The sequence below is a fragment of the Lactuca virosa genome, chromosome 5 (assembly GCF_052849685.1).
Source record: "Lactuca virosa cultivar CGN04683 chromosome 5, Lactuca_virosa_CGN04683_v6, whole genome shotgun sequence".
NCBI lineage: Eukaryota > Viridiplantae > Streptophyta > Magnoliopsida > Asterales > Asteraceae > Lactuca > Lactuca virosa.
Genome location: NC_136430.1, coordinates 229,359,357 through 229,384,628, shown reverse-complemented (window position 1 = coordinate 229,384,628; position 25,272 = coordinate 229,359,357). Strand labels below are relative to the sequence as shown.

Genomic DNA, 25,272 nt, shown 5'->3' with positions numbered 1-25,272 from the left:
TCACAGAAAATTTCCATAGGCTCCTTTATGGTAGGCACAACTCCAAGATCACCAATGAAGTTCTTTAACCACATAGCCTCCTTTGACGCTTCGCTCGCTGCAATGTACTCTGATTCGCACGTTGAATCAGCTACTGTTTCTTGCTTGGAACTTTTCCAAGTCACCGCTCCCCCATTAAGGGTAAAGACCCAGCCCGACTGCGAACGGTGGTTGTCCCTGTCGGTCTGAAAGCTGGCGTCACTATACCCTCGCACCTTTAAGTCATCACTCCCTCCGAGGACTAAAAACCATTCCTTGGTCCTCCGAAGGTACTTAAGTATATTCTTGACTGCAATCCAATGAGCTCTACCTGGGTTCCCCTGATATCTACTGACCATGCTCAAAGCAAAGGCCACATCAGGGCGAGTACAAGTCATAGCGTACATGATTGAGCCAACTGCGGAAGCATAGGGTATTCGGCTCATCTCAGCTATCTCGACTTCTGTACTCGGGTTTTGAGTCTTACTCAATTTGGCATTACTCTGTATCGGTAGTTCTCCCTTTTTCGAGTTTTCCATACAAAAACGTTTTAGTACTTTATCCAAGTAAGTATTCTGACTAAGTCCTATTAGTCTCTTACTTCGTTCTCTCACTATCCTTATTCCTAAAATATAGGAAGCCTCTCCGAGGTCCTTCATAGCGAAACACTTCCCGAGCCAAGACTTAACCTCCTGCAGAGTCGGGACGTTGTTTCCTATGAGCAGTATGTCATCGACATACAAAACGAGAAAGCTAACTATACTCCCACTAGCCTTGACATATACACATGATTCATCTTCACTTCGTACAAATCCAAACTCTTTGACTTTCTCATCGAAGCAAAGATTCCATCTGCAAGACGCTTGCTTAAGCCCATAAATGGACTTCTCAAGCTTACACACTCTATTGGGATGCTTTGTATCGACAAAACCCTCTGGCTGAGCCATGTAAACATCCTCAGCCAACTTCCCATTAAGGAAAGCGGTTTTTACATCCATTTGCCATATTTCATAGTCATGAAATGCAGCAATGGCTAGCATCACCCTAATAGACTTTATCTTCGCAACTGGTGAGAAGGTTTCGTCGTAGTCAACTCCAGGAGTCTGAGTGAAACCCTTCGCAACCAATCGCGCCTTATAAGTGTGCACGTTCCCATCCACGTCGGTCTTTTTCTTGAAGATCCACTTGCACCCGACCGTCTTACGACCTGGTACATTGTCAACCAAATTCCAAACTTGGTTGTCATACATGGACTGAATCTCGCTGTCCATCGCCTCTTTCCATTTTACAGACTCTGGGCCTGCCATGGCTTCCTTATAGCTATTAGGTTCATCTAGATTTATTAGTGTACCATCACTAATATACGTGTCCCCTTCGGTTGTAATATGAAAACCATAAAACTGGGGTTGAACTCTAACTCTTTCGGAACATCTAAGAGGTAAGGATTCGTCAATTGGTTCAACTGGAGTTTCCTCCTCGGGTTGAGCGCCAGTGTTAGAGGTTCCTTCATCGCTAGATTCTTGAATCTCTTCAAGATCGACTTGCCTCCCACTGTCTCCTTGGCTTATGAGTTCTCGCTCTCGGAAAACCCCTCTCCTCGCAACGAAGACAACATTGTCACTCGGCCTATAGAAGAGATATCCAAAGGATTTATGTGGGTAGCCGATGAATATACATCGCTCACTACGAGGTTCGAGCTTGTCGTGAGTTTCTCGTCTTACGAAAACTTCACAGCCCCAAACCTTGATATGTGCCAACGAGGGAGCTTTCCCTGTCCACATCTCGTGAGGTGTTTTGGCAACCTTCTTTGTGGGTACTAAATTAAGGATATGGGCGGCAGTCTCTAAGGCATACCCCCAGAATGAGATAGGTAGTGAAGCACGACTCATCATGGAACGAACCATGTCTAGCAAGGTTCGATTACGCCTCTCAGCTACACCATTCAATTGTGGTGTCCTAGGTGGCGTCAATTGTGAAACTATTCCACATTCCTTGAGGTAGTCGTGGAATTCAAGACTTAGGTACTCTCCACCTCGATCAGATCGAAGCATCTTGATTTTCCTGCCCAATTGATTCTCCACTTCTTGTTTAAACTCTTTGAACTTTTCAAAGGTTTCTGACTTGTGCTTGATTAAGTAGATATACCCATATCTGCTATAATCATCTGTGAAAGTCACATAGAAGCGATTTGCATCCCTTGTGGTGGATCTAAAGGGTCCACATACATCTGTATGTATGAGATCCAATAAACCCTCACCCCTCGCACAAGTGCCAGTGAAGGGTGATTTGGTCATCTTTCCAAGTAAACAAGATTCGCACGTGTCATTTTCCCTAAGGTCGAACGACTCCAACACTCCATCCTTTTGGAGTTGGGCTATGCGCTTCTTGTTGACATGTCCAAGACGACAATGCCACAAGGATGCTTTATCCATACCATTGGAAGAATCCATACACAACACATCATTTCCTAGGTTATCTACAACCATAACAGTTTCATAAATTCCATTACAAGGCATTGCTTCAAAATATAAAACACCATTTAGATAAGCATAAATCGAACCATTCTCATTATTAAACGAATATCTAAATCCTTGTCTAAATAAACCATGAAAAGAAATGATGTTTCTTGCCATATCTGGCAAGTAGCAACAATTATTTAATTCTAAATTCAAACCATTCCTAAGCTCTAAAGAATACACTCCAATCTTGGTGACAGGCGACGTTCTTCTGTTTCCCATGATCAAATTTATTCTTCCAAGCTCCACATCCCTATTTCTTCCTAGTCCCTGCAAATCAGAACAAATGTGGTAACCACACCCTATATCAAGAACCCAAGAAATAGCATGAGATGAATCATTAGATTTAATTGTGTAAATACCTGCGAAAGATGGCTTGATCTTCCCATCCTTGATGGCTTGCAGATATTCCGGGCAGCTTCTCTTCCAATGCCCTATTTTGTGGCAATGGTGGCACTCTGCCTCCTTTGGGTTTGGGTTGGGCTTAGCAGGATCAACCTTGGTCCCACTAGAAGAGGAACCATTTTGGGACTTTCCTTTGTGGTGGTTCTTTGAAAAAGCCTTCCTCTTCTTGCCCCTTCCCTGTCCAATAGCCAAAACAGGAGCAACGGGTGGATTGGGAGTTGGTGCAACAGACTTGTCCTTGAGGTTGCTCTCAGCAGTCCTCAGGAGCCCTTGGAGTTTGCTTAGGGTGACCTCTTCCTTGTTCATGTGGTAGGTCATCCTAAATTGGTTGTAGCATGAGGGCAAGGAGTGAAGAACAATGTCGATAGCCAAATCTTCCCCAAAGTTGACATTCAACTTGCGAAGACGATCAACATACCTTTGCATCTTTTGCAAGTGCACAGTAAGAGACTCTCCACTTCCCATTTTAGCAGTAATCATATTCGTTATGATTTCATAGCGCTCTTGCCTCGCGCTTTGGTGATACCTCTCCATCAAGTCTAAATGCATCTCATAAGGATACATGTCCTTATAGGACTTTTGGAATTCTGTGTTCATTGTGGCTATCATGATGCAATGGACCTTCGTTGCATCACGCTCATGGTTCTCAAAGACAACCATTTCTTCAGGAGTATCAGTTTCTGGATTGATCTTTTCGAGCTTCTCATCGAGAACATACTCTTTGTCCTCGTAGTGCGCGATTGTGCGAATGTATCTTATCCATTCGCTAAAGTTCGTTCCATCGAATGTCACTTTTTGACAAAGGCTCATTAGAGGAAATGAGCTAGCAGCTGCGTTGTTTGTGTTAGACATCTACAAATAGAAAGAACAAAGTTTGATTAGATTAAGTCCCTAATTAACACCCAAAATGAAAAATTAGGGCTAGGACCCAACAACGTTATTTACACATTAGAAAAGGGATGCCGTAATCTAATATGCAAATAATTTGGAGGTAAGTGAATGACGATTCACTAATTCTTCACCATAAAAAACATAAGCTTTAAGTTTTTAAATGTATTGAGAATTCCTAGATTTCTTTGAGATTCATTGAACCTTTCAATGACATGTTTAAATCTCGATATGCCCCTCTCGTTTGTGACTGGGATGCCGAGGATCACAAAGTGGGTGTGAATAACCATGCAAATGTATAAGGCGCCCCCACTGTTACAGTTACCTATTCAATGTGCTGGTTAACCACACACGCTCCATTGAACTATAACAAACAATGAGTCACCCTTTGCCACCTTTGCTTAGAGCCCAATTAATGTGCCGGCTAACCACACGCGCTCCATTAATGTCTTAGCAAGGGTGCAAAGTGTAGTTTCATGGGATTACATCAATTCACTTTTCCTAAAGTAACTAAGATTGAGAATTTTATAAAACATGTTTAGTTACTTTATATAGATTCATTATACTTATTAATGAGAGGAGGTTTTGCCCTATCCTACCCGTTCGGCTAACGACCCTCCACCAGTCAAGCAAGCGGTGGGTGTGAATGTACACCCATTAAGCGCCATTTTATAGGCAGCAACCTTATACCCACCTTATAGACCGGCTTCGTGAATGAGGCCTACTAACGGTAAGACTAGCATTGTAAATCATACATATATATATATATATATATATATATATATATATATATATATTAAGCTTGTAATAATATAATAGTATAGGGTTGAATTTTAAACTTGTAAAATTCTAGGGATTGAAATTTAAAATTATCCAAATTAAACTTTTAATCACAAAATTTAAAATTTCAAAGCTTGAGGAGAAGTCTTTGAACTTTTTCAAAGCATAAGGATCAAATAGCAAATAATATAAATTATCTAATTAGATTATCTCAATTTGATCTTATTTAATGTTACTTGCAAAACAATTTACCAATTCAATTCAAATAATCAACAATTATCATATAAGGAAATTATTATTCAACTAATTGGTAATTATCTTTTGTTAGGTCAAGAATATACTCATATATATGATTAAAATCGGATTTTAATGACCCAAAACAGTTAAGGCAAGTATCCTCAAGTAAAATAGCAAGAAATCCCGAAACTTCCTCCTTCTGACGCTCGAACTCGCCGAGTACCTCTATGGACTCGCCGAGTTGGAGCTACTCGCCGAGTCCACAGAGGAACTCGCTGAGTACAGCAGTCAGAATCACAAAATCGAATTTTTCAAGCAACAAGCAATCAACCAATGCATCAATTCAATAGAAATCAATCAAAGCTCTGATACCACTGATGGGTTTGAGCCATAAGAACTTTCCTATGTGCACATGCAAACCCTAATTGCTTGGATCTAGGTTTCTCTAATTGAACATGCATTGAATCCAAGACTTGCAATACTAGATCTAATGTAATATATTGAATCTAATCATATGAAATCAGATCTGAAAGAATACCTTGAATTACTTGCTTGATACTTCTTCTTCTTGGAGCTTAGAGTCACAATTGTCACTCCTCTAATGGCTTACAAACACCAACTAGCAAGAAGATGATCTTGAGAGAGAGGGAGGAGGGATAGAAATCGGCCCTAGGGTTCCTTGGCTTGCAAGAGTGCCGATTTCTCCACCCCAAGGGTCCTATTTATACTATGAGCTATTAGGGTTTCTCCTTTAACCCTAATTGAATGACTTAGGCCCTAAGCAATCCAAGATCCTTCTAGATACAAGGCTTGGACGAATTTAAGGTTCCCAAACCCTAAATTTCGTCCACCCCAATATCCATAAGGATACATAGCTCAAAATACAACTATCACACATTTGACAGTTTATGCCCTTTATTCAATTAACCTCTTTAAGTCACCAAATTAATTCTCAATTAATATATGACTTATATTAATCAAATAATATTATTATTCCTTAAATATATATTAATAATATCTCTTCTCTCTTAACAAATCATCCTGTCAAGTTGCTATGGTGAAGGCAACCCAAAAGGACCATGCATAACCGGGTCAAGTGCTTACCAAATATAGTTACAGCCTTAGACACTAATCCAACAAGATTACCTACGGTCTTTTTTTATTTTTCTATTTTTCAACGGTCAAATGTCGTTTTTTTTCGTTTTATTTTTTTCACAAGTTAATTATACTTTGATTGCTTTGTTTTGACCGAGTTATACATAACATAAACTTACATACAAACGTATGCACCATTAGAACCCATTACTCATTTAGAAGTTTTTTTTTTTAAATCAATGTTATTTTCTAAACACAAATAGAAATCAGTACACACATGTACATACACACCATATGTATGTATTATGTTTAGTATATCATGTATTTGTTTAATGATGTTAATTGTGGCTTAAGGACAAACATAGATAGCTTTTTGTTTATTATGTATATAGTAATGGTTTCTAATGATGCATACGTTTGTTTGTAAGTTTATATTATGTATAAATTGGTTAAAACAAAGCAATCAAAGTATAATTAAGTTGTGAAAAAAACGAAACGAAAAAAACTATATTTGACCTTTTAAAATCGAAAAATTAAGAAATATCGTAGGCAATCTGTAGGTAAATGCCTACGGATTAACTACAGATTACCTTTATCTGTAGGCAATCCGTAGGTATTACCTACAGATTACCTACGGTAGTTTTTGTATTTTCTATTATTTGAGTGTCAAATGTTTTTTTTTTTTTCGTTTCATTTTTTTAACGCATAATAAAATTAAAAATATAATTGCTAGTTAAATATATCAAAGAAACCTTATATAAAACTAAATTTTATATTAACCATGATATTTTGAAATTTATTTGATTTAACCATCCAAAAATGTTTTTTTTTTTCGTTTCATTTTTTTAACACATAATAAAATTAAATATATAATTGCTAGTTAAATATATCAAAAAAACCTTATTTAAAACTCATATATTAACTACAATATTTTTAAATTTATTTGATTTAACCATCCAAAAGTGGTTTTTTTTAGTTTCATTTTTTAACACAGAATAAAATTAAAAATATAATTTCTAGTTAAATATATCAAAGAAACCTTATATAAAACTGAATTTATATTAACCATGATATTTTGAAATTTATTTGATTTAACCATCCAAACATGTTTTTTTTTTCGTTTCATTTTTTAACACATAATAAAATTAAAAATATAATTGCTAGTTAAATATATCAAAGTAAACTTATATACAACTGATTTTATATAAACTATTATATTTTGAAATTTATTTGATTTAACCATTCAAAAATGTTTTTTTTAGTTTCATTTTTTTAACACATAATGAAATTAAAAATATAATTGTCTGTTGAATATATCAAAAAAACCTTATATAAAACTGATATATTAACTATGATATTTTTAAATTTATTTGATTTAACCATCCAAAAATGTTTTTTTTTTGTTTCAATTTTTTAACACATAATAAATTTTTTAAATATAATTGCTAGTTAAATATATCAAAGAAACATTATATAAAACTGAATTTTATATTAACTATTATAATAAAATTTTTAAATATAATTGCTAGTTAAATATGATTTAACCATTTGGAATTAAAAAAAAAAGGCCCGATATATGAAAATTTTGACAAAATGAAAAAGAAACCAATTTTTCAATTCCCTCCTCATCTCATCGCACAGATTGGTTCTGAAACAAAAACCTAGCCTTACACCGGCGATTCCCCACCCCTGTTCCTGCACACTTCCGCCGACCCACCGTTCCAGACCTCCGGTTGTTGCTGTTGCTGTCGCTGTCGCTCACCACCACCGACCTCCTCATACCGCCACCGTCCCTGCCTCCGGCTGTCATTATCGCACACCACCGCCGACGCTCCGTCGCACCACAATTGTCGCTGCACCATACTACCACCGTTGCTGCCCCACACCACCATCAACGACACCCCAGGTATGTATGTATGTCGATTTCAGTTTGCTCACATTTCACAAATTTTTCCCCTAGAGAATCAATTTCAGTTTCTGTGATTTCAATTGTGCTTTCCATACTTGTAACCTGTCGATTTCTGTGATTTCGGTTTCTTCTCCCCCTTATCAATATATTAAACGTCTTGTGATTGTCAACCTTTTGGCCATGATTTGAACCATTTTGAACCCCCACAATATATTAGATTTCTCAAGACTCGCTTGTTGCTTAGAATCATCCAGTAAAGTAGGAGGAGGAGTTCCATCAAACACCTGTTTGGTCTCCATGTTTATGCTTGGATCAGAAATCGGCCTTACTAGTTACTACTGGTGGTGAGATGGAGAATTCCATTTAATGGCTTATCGAGCTTGTACCAGAACTTCATCAATGGCTCATCAATTATGCATTCCGGAGGAGATGCATCTCCGAAATAACACATTACACCGTTTGCACGAATGGAGAACTCTTTTGGAATGAATTCGTTCATTGCAGGTAGATGTAATGCAACATCTATTTCTGGAGGATTCTTCCATGATTCCAACATGGATGGAGGAATACTTTCCTCTTTATACTGTGATCCAAACCATGGTTCACTTTGGACATCTGAAACAACAAATGAAACATGTTTCAAAAGTCTGTTACAGCAACCTACTTCCAAAGTCATAGTTTCTTGAGATCCTTTTTTTACCTTGTATGTCAAACCTTTGACAATTCTACCCCCAAATTTATTATGATTAGGAGTTGCAGGAGACATACGGGTGGTAGCATTGGATTTGAGGAGCACCGTCTTAAATTGGTAAGTAATCATAATTATAGATTTTAGTGATACATTTTTCTTTCAACACTAATTACATCAATTATGTTGTGTCGTTTATATAGAAACAGTTGACGGGTGAAGACCCCTCATTCATTGATCTTTATTATAAGACACATCTTACCGCCGAATCAAAGAAAATATATTTTGGGGGAGATAAAGAGGCGCCAGTGGATTTTGTGAATGAGACATCTAGGGTGGCGATCATAAGTTGTCTTTATCTTTTTATATATTTACTAATATTAGTTTTTACTTTTTAGTACAATAACAAAAGCTTTCTTTTGGTATATTATAGGAATCATATAACAAAGCCCTATCTAAAAAATATGGTGATGATCCGACTCAACATAATGTGAATGATCCTGAATTGTGGACCCAAACATAATTGCTTAGGAAAGGCGGGAAACAAAAAGGTCCTATCTATGGGGCAGGATACTCGGATCTTCACTTTTTGATGACGGGTGCATATTCTTATGAGTCAACTTCAGCTTCTGCTGACTTTGCAAAGTCACAACAGGAGGTACTATTATTTACATAATATATTATAGAGAAAAAAAATCAAGTAAAGAGGTACCTAATATGGCTGAAAAAAATATGTTCATATTGGTAAGGTACATTGTTGTTACGGGTGAAAATTGAAATATGTTGCCATTATTAATATTAGGTAAAGTGCATTGTTATTATGGTTGAACATGATACTATGTTGCTATTATTAAATTAGGTAAAACATAATGCTATAATGGGTGAAAAGTATAGTATGTTGCTATTATTGATATTTGGTAAAGTAAATTGTTGTTATTGATAATAATTTAAGTACATTGATCTTATGGATTGTAAATGTAAAAATACAATGGTATAATGGATAAAAATATATTGTATGTTATTATTATGCATATTAAAAGTTATTATTATGGATATTAAAAACAATGTACATTGTTATTATGAATAGTGTGTTTTATTATTGAATTAAAAGTAAAGTACATTGCTATCATGGTTTAAAGTTGAATTACATTTACTAACTGCATGTGTTTGTCTTGCTATATTTAGGTAAATGAGTTGCGACAACAAATGTCAAACATGCAACAAGCCATGGATGAAAAGCAAAGTGAAATGAATTTGCAAATGCAACAAATGCGAAATGAAATGGAATGGCAAGTGCAACGACAATTGGCGGCCTTTATGAAACAAATCAATCCGTCCGGTAATCCACCAAGTAGTTCTTAGTTTTTGTTTTAGAACACTAAATTAATGTTATGTTATTGACTAGTTCTTAGCTTTTGTAATGGTATTGTAATGGTATTTTGAGTATTTGAATGTATGAATGGTATGTTAGTGACTATTTTAATGCTAATGAATGTAATGGTATTTGACTATTATTTTAATTATTTATTTGGTTTTTTTAGCAGAAAATTTGGATATTTTTTAAATTATAAATTTAATATAGCAATAGATTTTTGACTGAATTGTAGGAAATAAATATTCTGTAGGAATTATAAATTTTATATAGCAATAAAAATTGGTAAAAAATTCATAGAAAATTTGTAGGAAATAAATATTCAGTAGGTATTCTGTGGGAAATAAAATTCAATAAAATCTGTAGGTATTCCGTAGGAAAAGATGTTGGTAGGTAATCTGTAGGTAAAGTAGTTGGTAGGTATTCTGTAGGAAAATCAGTTGGTAGTTATTCCGTAGGAAAAAGTGTTGGTAGGTAATCTGTAGGTAAAGTAGTTGGTAGGTATTCTGTAGGAAAATCATTTCGTAGGTATTCCGTAGGAAAATAATTCGTATGTATTTTGTAGGAGTTTCGTAGCTAAATAACCCGGTAATCTATAAGTACTCTGTAGTTAACGTGTTCCGTAGGTATTCCGTAGTTAAATTTGTAACAGAATATTCCGTAGGAAATGCGTAGGAACGTTTGTAGCTAATTTGTAGGAAAAAATTACCCACGAGGGTTTTTCCTACAACCCGTTTTTTGTAGGAAATCTGTAGGTAACGCCTTGTTCGTACGGATTTCCTACAAATTCTGCTGTAGGTAATTACTTAGTTTTCTAGTAGTGTATTTTAAGTTTTTAAGATCTTATTTCCATACATCATATCAAAATTTATCATTGAGTGATAAAACATAAAGGAATAGGGGACCATACATGCTTAGTTGATGGTCTCTTTCATGCGAAACCCCTACATGTGAATTTATGTTTTTTTAGCTCAATCATTGTGATCGTTCAAAAGTGGACAATAAAATTTTACCAACTTTAATTCATCAAGTAAAAAGTAATTTTTGTCCCCTCAAATTTGTAACCGATCTGCTCTAACTTGTGGTTGTGACCATTTTGCCCCTATGAGTCTTCCTTTGATAAACTAGCATGTTTGGAGGCTTAACAAAAACTACCAACCAGGGATAGAACATAAGTAGTAGGGAGGTGAGTGGATGTAAGTGGACCAAGGTACACATGGACTGTTTATGTAATTCTGTTACACATGAACTGTTTATCTAATTAGGTAACATGTTATAAGTGATATTAGATGCATATGAAGCTACATACAAAGTCACACATACATCCATACACATACTCATATTCACTGCAACTACGTTATAGTCATTAGGATAGAAAATGAATTAATACATTTATACAGGTGGAACAAATTCCCTTGTGGATAGAACATATTTGTATTTTTTTGCATGCTAATAAATAAGTTACATGAATCCTATTTGGTGTCATCCTGTAAGACTGAATATATATATATATATATATATATATATATATATATATATATATATATATATATATATATATATATATAATTATAATTTAGAAGACAATATGGTTATGGTAGTGGCACATATGGTTGGTGGTGGTGTGTGGTAGTTGGTGGTTTTAAAGTTTGAGTTTGATTTCTCTAAATATGTGAAACTGAGAATAGACTATATTAAGTTGTGTATTTTATATAAATTTTATGTTAAAATATAAATGGATGCATGCATGAAAGAATAGACTATGAATTAGTGAATTGATTTTTTATTAAACTGTGAATATTTTATTTTAAATTGTGAATATGTCTTTATAAATGATACAATTCTTAAAGAGATCTACAATTTAGATGAGAAAAAGTTAAGTTTGTCACAACATAATACTATTTCTTTGATTAAATTTTGTATATTTGGCCACAAAAATGAAAAACTATATGTTAAAATGTATTGTCAGAGAAATGGGAGCTATAATGTTTTCTCTATTAAATTGTGAATACGACCAGAAAAATGTCATTAAATTTGCTGTTAGTCTCGCAACGGTTTGGCAGCGGTAAGTTTTGTTGTAGGTAAGTTTTATTGTAATCTGGTGCACCGCATCCAATTTAATAAGGTATAGCTTTATATATATATATATATATATATATATATATATATATATATATATATATATATATATAAAAGAATAAACATATAAGAATAAATCTAGAATGAAAATTAAATGGATAATTTAGATTTTTTTTAATATTATCATTTTTTCATTTTTTTATCCAAAAAAATACCTTTTTTTTATATATTCCTGAATTTTAGGTGTAATATTTGTGTAGAATATATAATATATTCTAAAAATTGTAGTAGATTATTAAAATATTTTAATAATTCTTGTAGAATATTTGATAATAATTCTATTTGAATATTATAGTGTAATATATATAGTAGAATATTAAAGTATTCTAATGAATCTAAATTTTTTTATAATATAATAAAGAACGTAATTTTTATTTTTATTTTTATTTTTTAATAAAAAAATTGACGAAAATAATATTAAAAATGAAAGTTGAAATTTTAGTTTACTTTGCATTTTAGAATATTTTTTTTATCTAAAAAATAAGTGGATATGATTGCATCCCATATCTTAAAAAATCTGTGTCTCAATTTAACTAAACATATATCAAATCAACTAATATAGCTTGAAAACCGTTGTAGCTTGAGTTACAACAATGGCGGTCTCATGTTAATCATTTAAGCATTTCTATAAACCATATTAAAAGGTAAGAAGGAATATAAACTAACCAAATGCCAATAAACAAATATGGAACATAGACATGCTGATTAGAATCAAGGTATTATAACTCACTCACCCGTTTTTGTTGTTGTGGGTCGTCCACACAACGTCCACCAGCATCCTTGACCACTGAAGTTGTTTTCATAGCTGTCGAGGAACTTGCCTATGACACAAACAAATAGTCGTCAATGAAGTAGTTTCTAGTCATTATATTTGATATTTTGTATCCAAAATTTAAAAAACAACCATTACATCTTAAATTAAATACCTCCTTTATTATTGACTTGGTAATAGCAAGCAATGAATGATTGTCTAGAAATCGATCAGAACCGTTGTGGGTGTGAACACATTTCTTCATATAATAGCAATCGAGGCAAAGATCAAACGAACTTTCAATTTGATTTTCCAAACACCCGACACATGTGAAATACGAAGATGTAATAAACTTTTCACAACTATCACAAAACGGTCTTTCGCTCATAATTATATAAAAGGCTGTCATCATTTCATAAAAATCAAGAGTTCCATTCTTATCGACATCTAATAGGTTGAAGATGGAAAATTTTGTTGATTTGCCACCCCCTTCGTCATTCATGAACTCCAGAAACTCTTTTTTGTCTATCTTGCCATTGCCATCATCGTCCATCGCGCAGAAGAAGCCTATAAACAACTTTTGAAGATCGACCGGGCTTGCATGGTAATAGGCCTTGGCCATCCTTGACACTTCTTCCATTTTTTAATGCCCTATTGCTTCTCGTCAAGGGCATGATGCTGATATTTAAAGCCATTGGGAATTGGGTATTAATTCTTTAGAAGGCAAGTTGCCTGGAAGTTACGTGAGAGTTGCTAAGACTTTTGGTGAAATAAGTACATAAGTTATTAACATATTTAGCTATATACTTTAACACACACACACACACAAAAAAAAAGTTAATTTAACCTATATAAATGAACTTTTTAGGAATATATACACAAAAGTCATAATATTTTTATCGGTTTGACAAGAAAGTCCTCAACTTTATTTTTTTGATAGTAAAGTTCTAACTACTGACAATTTTTTACATGTTTACCATTTTTTTCTGGTTAGCCGATAATTACGACTTGACTGTAAGAAAAAAATGGACTTTCTTGTCAAATCGTGGATTAGGACTTTACTGTCAAAAAAATAAAGTTTAAAATTTGTTGTCAAATCGTTAAAATATTGGGACTTTAATGTATTTTCATAGCCCAAGAGGCAAGAACTTTTAATTGTGATTTTCGTCGCAACATTACTGTTTTTTTTTAACATCATTATCTTTACCCTGATACAATCACGATCAGGGGAAGGGGAAACAAATGCAGAGCGAGAGAGAATGATAAAACTTGTAAAACTTTCTTCTTTGTTCACTGCGAAATCTTAAACTAAAAAGAATGGACAAATTGTATAAACACAAACAACACACGCCTAGTCAAAATGGTGTGAACGTGGAGAAGGGGTAAGAAGGGCAGTTTAATTTTTTTTTTTGGTTTCGTATTTCTCCGGTTTTTGGATTGTAAAAGGCCAGCACAACTATGGTTTTTCCTTTCTTTCTTGATTAACTCTATTTTTTTAGGTGTCGGTTTGTTGAGATTGAAAAAAACTATATAACAAGAAACAAACTTTAACGATTTCAATAAGATCTAGCTAATCATATCAAGTTTCAATAATTCTTATTCTTAAAAACTATCATACTATTACATTTCTAACAAAAAAAGGGATATACACACCAAAATCATTATATTTTCAATGATTCGCCAAGAAAGTCCTAAACTTTATTTTTTTCACAGTAAAGCCCCAATTCATGATTTGACAAGAAAGTCTTAAACTTTATTTTTTTTTACAGTAAAGCCCTAATTACCAGTTACCGAAAAAAAAAGGTAAATGTTTCAAAAATTACCGGTAGTTTGGACTTTACTATGAAAAAAATAAAATTTAAGACTTTATTGTCAAATTGATGAAAATATTAGGACATTAATGTATATATCCCAACTTTTTAAATAGATTAATCATTTTTTCCAGTTTTTAAAAATTAATTATTTTCTCACGAATGTCTCATTCCAAACTATTTTTCATATTTCGGAGTTCTTTTTTATTCAATTTTTTTTTGCAAAGAAATGTTTTATTTCGTTTTGTTCTTCAAATTTCGGAGTTATTTTTTTGGTTTTTTCCAAATTTTTTATTGAAAGAAATATCTACACTTATGGCAGAAATGTCACTTTTGAATTGTTTTTGTTAAACAATAAAATGTATGATTTTATGTATTAATATCATATATAGTTACTGTGTTTGTTTAACCTTTTGTTACATTTATGTAAAAATGGTTTTTTTCTTAAAATTCCGGAATTGTTCTTGAAATTTTTTTTTCCGAAATCTGAAATTTTTGTTTACAATCCAGAATGTCAGTCCGAATTTTTTATTTATTATTATTTTTTTTTGCCATGAAGCGTGTTTTTTCTTGATCTAGAATGTCCATTTCGGACCACATGATTATTTTTGCTTAAAACAATGTTTTTGAGTTATTTTTTTTATAAACACATTAAATTATGGTTAAATTAGAAGTATCCGCATCTCTTTTCTAATCCATGATTTGTATTCTATATTCGAATTTCGGGACGAAATTCCCTCTAACGGGGGGATGATGTGACAACCCGAAACTTTTATCCTATACAATCGATCTTTATAGCAATATTAAACTCGATTTTATCATCTTTTAACTCCGTTTAAGAGCTAGTTTAAGTGTTTTAAGCTTGAGTACAGTTGGGAATGAGATTAGGAATGAGTCAACATGTCGTTTAGAAGCAAAATCGGGTCATACACCCTCATGAGAGGTGTGTACGGCCGTACACACGGGTGTGCGACCGCACACCCATCCCCCAGCCGCACACTCGTCCCTTATATATATAAGGAGACCCCCTTCACTCATTCCTTTCCTTTGGCTGCACTCTACTACTTTCTTTCTCTAAGAACTTCACCCAAGAACACTCTAAAGGCCTCAAAAACGCGAACCACTTCATCTTTCAGCTTGTTATCTTGGTAAGACACCTGAATCTAAGCCTAAAACTCATTGTGTTCTTCGTGTTCTTCATCCTTTGAAGGTGTACGGCCGCACACCTTCATAAGGTGGCCGCACACACCTTAAAGCTCTCCAAAGTGAAGAGTTTGGCCTTCATTCACTAGTTGGACATGGTATTAGCACAAGAACACCTCAAAAACACCTCAAAATCGACATTTCGGACACGAATGAGGAGTGTGCGGCCGTACACTCCTGTGTACGGCCACACACACCCTCTGTACGGCCGCACACTCCTGTGTGCAACCGCACACGCAGCCTGGCCGCACACGCGCTCTTTTGGCCGTACACCTCCCTTATTTGATCATATAGGGTCCCGACAAGCATTTCCAAGTCTTTAGGGTGATTTCCCGTCATGTTTAGCCATGAAACACCCTAATTCTAACACACATATGTGTTATCATATGTTAATAGGATCCACTCGTGTACGAAAATCGGTTGACACTCAACACTCGTAACCAATTGTGCTTTCGGATCCTACGATAAACTGTGAGTTCATACCCCTATACTTTTCCGAGTTTTTCATGTTTTCAGGGGGGGAATACAAGCAAAAGTACAAGGAAACTTGTGCTCAAATATATTATTTTGTTTAAAATAATTTCATGTTCAGTATGCTTTCAAACACAGAAAACCGTTTTACCACTCGATTTAGAAATCAACTCGTAGAAACAGTTTTCAAATCTAAAGCAAGGAACTTGTGAACCTTATCATAAAATATGTATTATTTCATAAAGGATTCACGCAAATTATAAACAGGATTTTCAACATTGTTATTTGTAAGTTCGTTAGGTTAAGTTTGAGACATGTCCTCGGTAACACTCCCCCGGATTCGTGAGTGGAGGACTACGACTTATAACCAGAATCTCTTGGAGGGAGAGCGTGACTATTTTGTATAGATCTATATGGGACTGACTATCCCACACCTAGCTACACCGGAACCATTTGGTTCAGGGGTGACAAAGTCATAAAAGATACTGGCCCATTTACGCGTCTTATCTAGTCTCAGTACGGTTATGACACTCACAACTTAGGTAACGAGAATTTACTTTTCCAATATACTCCTCTGGGTGTAACCAGAGCTTCGAAAATACGGCTAATGTACTCCTCTGGGTGTAACCAGAGCTTCGAAAATATGGCTAATGTACTCCTCTGGGTGTAACCAGAGCTTCGAAAAGAAAACTGTTGTCCGAGTATGGTAGATACTCGCGTATGGATAATCAACTATCAACATTTAGGAAAATATAGGATTTTCTTGAGATAACTCAACCTTTCATAAACAGATGGTTTATCATATAACTAATGAGAAATCAAACCTCTTTCATAAGAAAATATGGGATTTTCTTGGGAAACAACTTTTCAAAGAATCAAGGAAACATTTCTTTCACCAGAAGAAGCTTGAAGAGAGAAAATATAGGTATGTATTCTTTGATTTTTGTTTTGTTTTCTACAAACGTGTTACTTTAGAAATATGGGTTGATGGTCTTCAATTTCGCCACCGGAGTAGTAAACTTTGAAGAAGGCCATCTGGGTTCTCCTTCCTCCATCTCTGATTACATCCATGGAGTATGAAGCTTGATGTGGTTCTGGAGTATCAAGAGGTGCTGTTTTGAGGTCTATGGCAGCGAAACCGCAGCTGCCGACGGGGGTGGCTGATGGAGGTAATAGTGGCAGTATCCGGTCAGGTTAGTGATGATTTCTTACAACTAAACAACTTTGAGGTAACGACCAAACATTAATAAAATTGTCAAATTGTTATGTCATTCAATTTATTTTTGTTATAGTTCACACATGTTTATACTGTAGGTTAGGGTTGGATTCTATATCAACAATATAACTCAATTCGAACCATAAACCTGAGAACATAGTAATTGAATGAAGAAACACATTAAGGAATGGGGTCGATAGGTCTAGAGCAAAATAGGAAGTATAAAATTGAAGGTATGTATGAGGCGGTGGACGATTCTGAAGAAGCTTGAAGAGAGAAACTTGACATGGTGGTGGACCGGTGGTGGTGACCGACGGCGTATAGGGTGACGATGGTCTCAGCGGTACGGTTTGTCGCGACTCTCACCAGCTCCCCTCCAACACCGTTACAACATTGAGCCCAAATGTGATGGAGGCGGTGATAGGAAAAACGAATAGATGAGATAAGACGGTGGAGAAAGCGGTCTTATGTTGTAGAATCAGCTGGGTCGGCGATTGAATATGATTGGAGAAGAAGAGCGGTGAGATAAAGGATAGACGGTGGAGGGTCAAACTAACCGGGAGGGTAACCTGATCAAAAGTACCTGACCTAACCCTGGTCAGGTACTGTTTCTGACGATTGTCCAAGTTTAATATGTATATATAATTATCAATTGATTATTAATCTGCATATTGTAACAATTTAAATTTAAAACTAAAATAGCTTGTACTATCCCTTTTAACAAACAAACCAAATCAATTTTTCTTAATAAAATAGTGACCAAACGCCATGTGCAAACAAACGCCTCCTAGCCTATCTTCTACGTCACCTACCGCCATGTCATCAAGGTTTTTTTCATTTCAGATTCATTGTTGACCGCCGCTGGTCTCAAATCTAGTAAATAAATCAACGACGGAACGACACAACTGCCGTCAACTGTCACCGCTGCTACCTTGTTGTTCTAGTGAAACACAGCGAAGCACGTAATAAATTAAAGTTTCAAGGACCATCCAAATTATAAAAAAAAAAATTAAAGATTACCCGTAAGAAACGTTCATGTAATTTACGCTTAATTGATGACGCAAAATAAAATGATAATAAATAAAATTGTACATTGATTTTGGAATTACAACAAATAAATTAAAAGAACACAATTATTATTATATAGGGATAATGACTTAAAAGGGTAATATATATTATTTGATTTGTACGGTCACTGAGTTTATTTTTTGTCCATATTTATCCCTTCAACTTGTTAAACTGTACACATTCAGTCCTTATGACCGGTTATTTCAGGTTAGCCGGTAAAAATGTCTTAATAGAGTAATATATTTCTCATTTTGTACACATTTAGTCCTTAATATTTTTGTACACATTTAGTCATTAATTTTTTTTTATTGCAAAAATAATTTATTTTTGTTTTTGTACTCATTCAATACTTATAAATGTTTTCTTTAAGTTTTTCTCACAACATCTTACGTGGAACAATCATTAACGAGGTGTTTTAGGCTTTTGATGCTTATGTCCATCGTAATCTCGATTATTTGGTTGCTTAGGTCATGTGTTTTGAACGTCATAACTTGTTCATACTATCTCGGATTTTAACGATCTTTATATCTATGCATTTGTATTTTAGTCTACTACAACTTTCGTTTAGATTACTCCCGTTAAAAAGTAATATATTTTTTACTTACGATCTTTATATCCATACGTTTTTTATGAATGTATGTATGAATGTTTTTTATGAAATCGTAAGTAAAAACATATTATATTTTAACGGGAGTAATCTTAACGAAAGGTATCGCAGACTTAAAAAACGAACACGTAGATATAAAGATCGTTAAAATCAGATATTGTATGAAGAAGTTACGACGTCCGGAATACAAAACCTAAGTCAAACCACAAGACCTATGCAACCAAGCAGTCGAGGCCGCGATGAACATAAGCATCAACAGCCCCAAACACCTCATCAATGATAGTCCCACGTTAGATGTCGTAAGAAAAACCCTAAATAAATCATTCATAAGTGCTGAATTGGTACAAAAACAAAAAGAGGCTTATTTTGAAACAAAAAAAATATTAAGGACTAAATGTGTACAGAATTATTAAGGACTAAATGTGTACAAAATGAGAAATATATTATCCTAATAAGTCATTTTTCTCGGTTAACCTGGAGTAACCGGTCATAAATACTAGATGTATACAGTTTAACAAGTTGAAAGGATAAATGTGGACGAAAAAAAAAACTCAGTGACCAAATGTGTATAAATCGAAAAATATATTACTCTTTTAAGTCATTATCCTTTATTATATACAATAAAAAGAAACTTTTTATAAATAGCAAAGTTATGTATTTTTATAACCTAGTCACAAAAGTTTTTTACTTCACAATTTAGGCACAAAACTTTATTATGTTGGTATATTTGGTTCCTAAACTTTCATAATTGGCAATTTTAATCACTTACTTTATAGAACGGCACTTTCCACCATTTTATTTTGTAGAATGACACTTTCCGCCCTCTTACTTTGTAGTATGGCACTTTCCACCCTTTATACTTTGTAAATTGTCACTTTTGCCCTTTCAAATTTGAACAATGACAATTTCTACCTCTTTAACTTTCATATATTGCCATATTTTTAGGTTTTGCCCATAGACTTTCGTGGTTGGCAAGTTGGGCCCATGGAAAACCGTACACATAAAACGATAAAATTATGAATTGTATTATTTTTCTTTTGTGTGACTAGAACATACAAAACAAAACCTCGCATGCGTTTCCAACGAAGCGTGGAAGATAGAATTTCAAGTTAAAAATATAAAATGACTTAATTTGAATTGGTAAAATGAAGAACTAAATTGTAAAAGGATTAGTTTTGTAATTATAATAAATTACAAGGAGAAAAATTAAAACTTTAAAACAATTTAATTTGAATGAAACTGAAAAAATGATGTGGTGGTTATTATAAATAAAATCGCCATTGATTTTGGAATTACAATAAATAAATTAAAAGAACAACATTAATTAACATATATAATAAAAGAGCAAATTACACGAATGGTCCCTATGGTTTAGGGTAATTTATATGTTTGGTCCCTAACTTATTTTTTTAACTCGGAAGGTCCCTATTGTTTGTTTTGTTACGCGTTTGGTCCCTATCTTACCTAAAAAGACTATTTTGCCCTTAGTTTTTTAATTTATTTAAATAAACACACTTCCAACCCCACCCCCGTCACCGTACATTACCTAACCCATCATTTTTTCCTATTTAAATAGTAGTCTTTTTAGGTAAGATATGGATCAAACGTATAACAAAAACAAACGGTAGGGACCAAACGCGTAACAAAAACAAACAATAAGGACCTTCCGAGTTAAAAAAATCAGTTAGGGACCAAATACGCAAATTACCCCAAACCATACGGACCATTCATGTAATTTACTCCTAATAAAAAGCAACTCTTGATGAATAGCAAAGTTATGTATTTTCATAAATTACTCACAAAAGTTTTTTACTTCATAATTTGGCCACAAAACTTTATTATGTTGATAGATTTGGCTCCTATACTTTCATACATTGACAATTTCAATTACTTACTTTATAGAACCATACTTTCAACCATCTTACTTCGTAGAATGACACTTTCCACGCTATTAATTTGTAGAATGGCACTTTCCACCTCTTTTACTTTGTAAAATGTCACTTTTATCTTCTCAAATTTGAATAATGACAATTTCTACCTCTTTAACTTTCATTTATTGCCTTGTTTGCATGTTTTATCCCTAGACTTTCGTATGTTGACAAGTTTGGACCCCGAAAAACCGTACACGCAAAACGTTAAAATGATGAATAATATTACTTTCTTTTGTGCAACTAGAACATACTAAACAAAACCTTGCACACGTTTCCCGCAAAGCAAGGAAGATAGAATTTCAAGTTAAAAATATAAAACAACTTAATTTCAATTGGTAAAATGAAAAACTAAATTGTAAAAAGATTAGTCTTATAATTATAATAAATCAAAAGGAGAAAAATAAAAAATGTAAAAGAATTAATGAAATTGAAATAGTGATGTGATCATTATTATGGTCAATGCCGGTCATATAAGGTTTTTAAGGTTTTAAAATAGTTTTTTTGGTCGCAATAAAATCTCCCAATATTCATGGACACCACTCATAATAAAAATCATTTTAGAGATTATACGACGAAATTGTATGGACATTCTTTGTTTTTATATTTGGACACATTTTGTTTGGGAAAAAAATCTATGTAAAGATAAAGTTGATAACATTTGTTATGTTTCCATTTTCCAATATACAATAAAAAACTCTTTTTATGGATAGTAAAGTTGTATTTTCATAATTATGTCACATAAGTTTTTTACTTTACAATTTGGCAGAAAAATTATTATGTTGATAAATTGTGTCCCTAAACTTTCATATATTGGCAATTTCAATCACTTACTTTATAGAACATAACTTTTCACCTTTTTACTTTGTAGAATGGCACTTTCCACTATTTTTACTTTGTAAAATGTCACTTTTACCCTCTCAAATTTGAACAATGACAATTTCCACCTCTTCAACTTTCATATACCACCATATTTGCAGGTTTTGTCCCTAGACTTTCGTATGTTGGCAAGTTTAGCCCTCGGAAAACCGTACGCACAAAACGATAAAATGATGAATAGAAATATTTTTCTTTGTGTGACTAGAAGATAGTAAATAAAACCTCGCATGTGTCTCCGTCAAGCGCGGAAGATAGAATTTCAATTTAAAAATATAATACAACTTAATTTCAATTGGTAAAATGATAAACTAAATTGTAAAGGATTAGTTTTGTAATTATAATAAATTAAAAGGAGAAAATTTTAAAATGTAAAAGAATTCAAGTTGAATGAAACTCAAAAAGTTATGTGATCGTTATTATGGTCAATGTCGGTCATATCAAGGTTTTAATGGTCTTTATATCATTTTTTGGTGCCAATAAAATCTTCGAATGTTCATGGACACCATTCATAATAAGAGTCTTTTTAGAGATTATACCAGAAAATTATGTGGACACACTTTGTTTATAAATTTGGACACATTTGTTTGAGAAAAAAAAATCTATGAAGAGAACAGTTTATAGCATTTGTCATGTTTCCATTTTCCAATATATAAAAAAGTAACTCTTTATGCGTAGTAAAGTTATGTATTTTTATAATTTAGTCTTAAAAAATTTTGACACCTCAAATTGTCCACAAAATTTTATTATGTTGGTAGACTTGGTACCTAGACTTTCATACGTTAGCAATTTCAGTCGGTTACTTTATAGAATGACACTTTCCACCCACTTTATAGAATGACACTTTTCATCCATTTTACTTTATAAAATGTCACTTTTACCCTCTTAAATTTAAACAATGACCATTTCCACCTCTTTAACTTTCATATATTGTCATGTTTGCAGGATTATCTCTAGACTTTCGTATGTTGGCAAGATTGCCTCCCGGAAAACCATACACACAAAACAATAAAATGATGAATAGTATCAATTTTCTTTTGTTTGAAAATAAGATACTAAACAAAACCTCGTATGCGTTTCCCGCAAAGCGTGGAAGATAGAATTTCAAGTTAAAAATATAAAACAACTTAATTGAATTGGTAAAATGAAAAATTAAATTTTAAAGGACTAATTTTGTAATTATAATAAATTAAAAGGATAAAAATGTAAAATGTAAAAGAATTCGATTCAAATGAAACTGAAAAAGTGACGTTATTATGGTCAATGCCGGTCATATAAAGGTTTTTAAATGGATTTTTTTGGTGCCAATAAAATCTCCTAATGTCGATAGATACCACTCATAATAGGGAAGTGATTCGTACACAACAATTTTTTGTCATACACAACAATTTATGCATTAAAAAGTTGTACAATACAACACTTTAAAGCACAAATTGTTGTGTACGGAGAAAAAATGTTGTGTACGAATCAGTTCCCCTCATAATAAGAATCTTTTTTGAGATTATACGAGGAAATTGTATGGAAACTCATGTTTATATATTTGGACACATTTTGTTTTTCGGAAGAAAATCTATGAAGAGATAAGGCTGGAGGGAGTGGTGCCACACTCCCTCATGAAACCGCAGTGCCACGTAGGCGCCACGTCACCATTTACCACAAAAGTGTGGTTTCATACCACATACAAGGAGTGGTGCCACACTTTGGTTTTTTTTTTTTTTAATAAATAATTGGGATTTATAAGTCAAGGATGGATTGTATCATTTCTGAAACTAATTATGTAGACAGAAGTTAAGCATGAGTTTTTTCTGTTCGTAGACCAAACTCCAGGGACCTACTATGCCAAATTCAGAAAATAGGATGTCTTCTTTCTCGTAGCTCCTGCTGCCTGATTTCCTCCATTGTTAACAGACCCAAACTCGAATTGTTGAAAGTAATTCAATTCCTAGCCTCAAGTAGCTTCCCTTTCGAATCTTAAAAACCTTATATATATACTTAGTTAAAAAAAAAGTTTGAAAAACGAGCATTTGGAACGGCAGCCAATCACAAACCATCACCAAGTGCTCCCTTCCATTGCCGCACTGCGGCCTTAGCCACACCTTAACCGCACCGGAGGGGTGGTGTTCAGCTGCCACGGTGGCAAAACTGCAGTCTGGAACCGCACCACTCCCTCTGGTCTAACAGTTGATAGCGTTTGTTTTGTTTCCATTTCCAATAAATAATAATAATAAAAAAATCTTTACGGATAGTAAAGTTATGTATTTTCATAATTTAGTCACAAAAGCTTTTTTACTTCACAATTTGGCCATAAAAGTTTGTTATGATGGTAGTGTTGGATATTGAAATGTTTGAATTATGAATTTTTTATTTTGACCTAGTAGTTTCAGGGTTTTTCTAAATTTTAAGCCCTAGGGTTATAAATAGTTTAAGTCGTTTTTTATTTTAGAGTGAGCCTCATTTTTACTCTAGAAATTCGTTTTTTACTATAGAGAGAAAACTGAGAGTTCATCTTTTTTAAGTGAGATTTCTCCATTGTAATCAGATTTGATGAGCATATGAATGCAAAAATATTTCAATGATTCTTAGTTTATTTAGGATTGATTCATCTACGTTCTTAATTTCCTCATGGTCATCTCATATTGTGTCAATCTGAGTTCGTACTGGATATTAAAATGTTTGACAGATGAGCTTTTTATTTTGACCTAGGAGTTTTAGGGTTTTCTAGATGTTAAACCCCAGGACTATTAATAGTTTAGGTCATTTTTTTAGTGTGAGCCTCATTTTAACTCTAGAATTTCAGTTTTTACTATATAGAGAGAGAAAACTGAGAGTTCATCTTTTCCATGTGAGGTTCCTCCATTGTAATAAGATCTGATGATCATATGAATGCAGAAATATTTCACTATTCCTTGTTTATTTGAGGTTGATTCATCCACTGTTCTTAATTTCCGCATTGTCATATCATATTGTATGAATCTGAGTTCTTACAATTAGTATCAGAGCTATTGTTATATACTGAAATGTTTGATAGACAAATTTTTTATTTTGACCTAGTAGTTTTAGGGTTTTTCCAAATTTTAAACAGTAAGACTGTAAATAGTTGAGATCATTTTTTATTTTAGAATGAGCCTCATTTTTACTCTAAATTTTCGGTTTTTACTATAGAGAGAGAAAACTTGGAGTTCATATTTTTCATTTGAGATTTATCCATTGTAGTCAGATGTGATGATGATATGAATGCAAAAATAATTTACTGATTCTTAGTTTATTTGGCATTGATTCATCTATGTTCTTAAT

The 25,272-nt window shown here is 33.5% G+C and overlaps 1 protein-coding gene and 1 long non-coding RNA gene across 9 annotated transcripts; one reads left to right on the top strand and one right to left on the bottom strand.

Annotated features, from left to right (window-relative positions):
• Positions 1 to 2,573: 2,573 nt before the first annotated feature.
• On the bottom strand, positions 2,574 to 13,456 carry LOC145113106 (uncharacterized). Its single transcript, XM_079049204.1, has 4 exons — positions 12,974 to 13,456; positions 12,782 to 12,868; positions 2,897 to 3,791; positions 2,574 to 2,804 (listed from the first exon to the last, which is right to left on the bottom strand). The coding sequence occupies exons 1-4, from the start codon at positions 13,436 to 13,438 to the stop codon at positions 2,788 to 2,790; spliced, it is 1,464 nt and encodes a 487-aa protein (XP_078905330.1). The 5' UTR covers positions 13,439 to 13,456; the 3' UTR covers positions 2,574 to 2,787.
• LOC145115417 (uncharacterized) lies at positions 7,537 to 10,056 on the top strand. 8 transcript variants are annotated; one of them, XR_013711555.1, is made up of 4 exons: positions 7,537 to 7,845; positions 8,599 to 8,656; positions 8,740 to 9,194; positions 9,722 to 10,056. It is a non-coding gene; the product is annotated as an uncharacterized LOC145115417 (long non-coding RNA). The 8 variants fall into 8 exon arrangements; XR_013711558.1 differs by having other exon boundaries at positions 8,093 to 8,656; XR_013711557.1 differs by having other exon boundaries at positions 8,066 to 8,656.
• Positions 13,457 to 25,272: the final 11,816 nt, after the last annotated feature.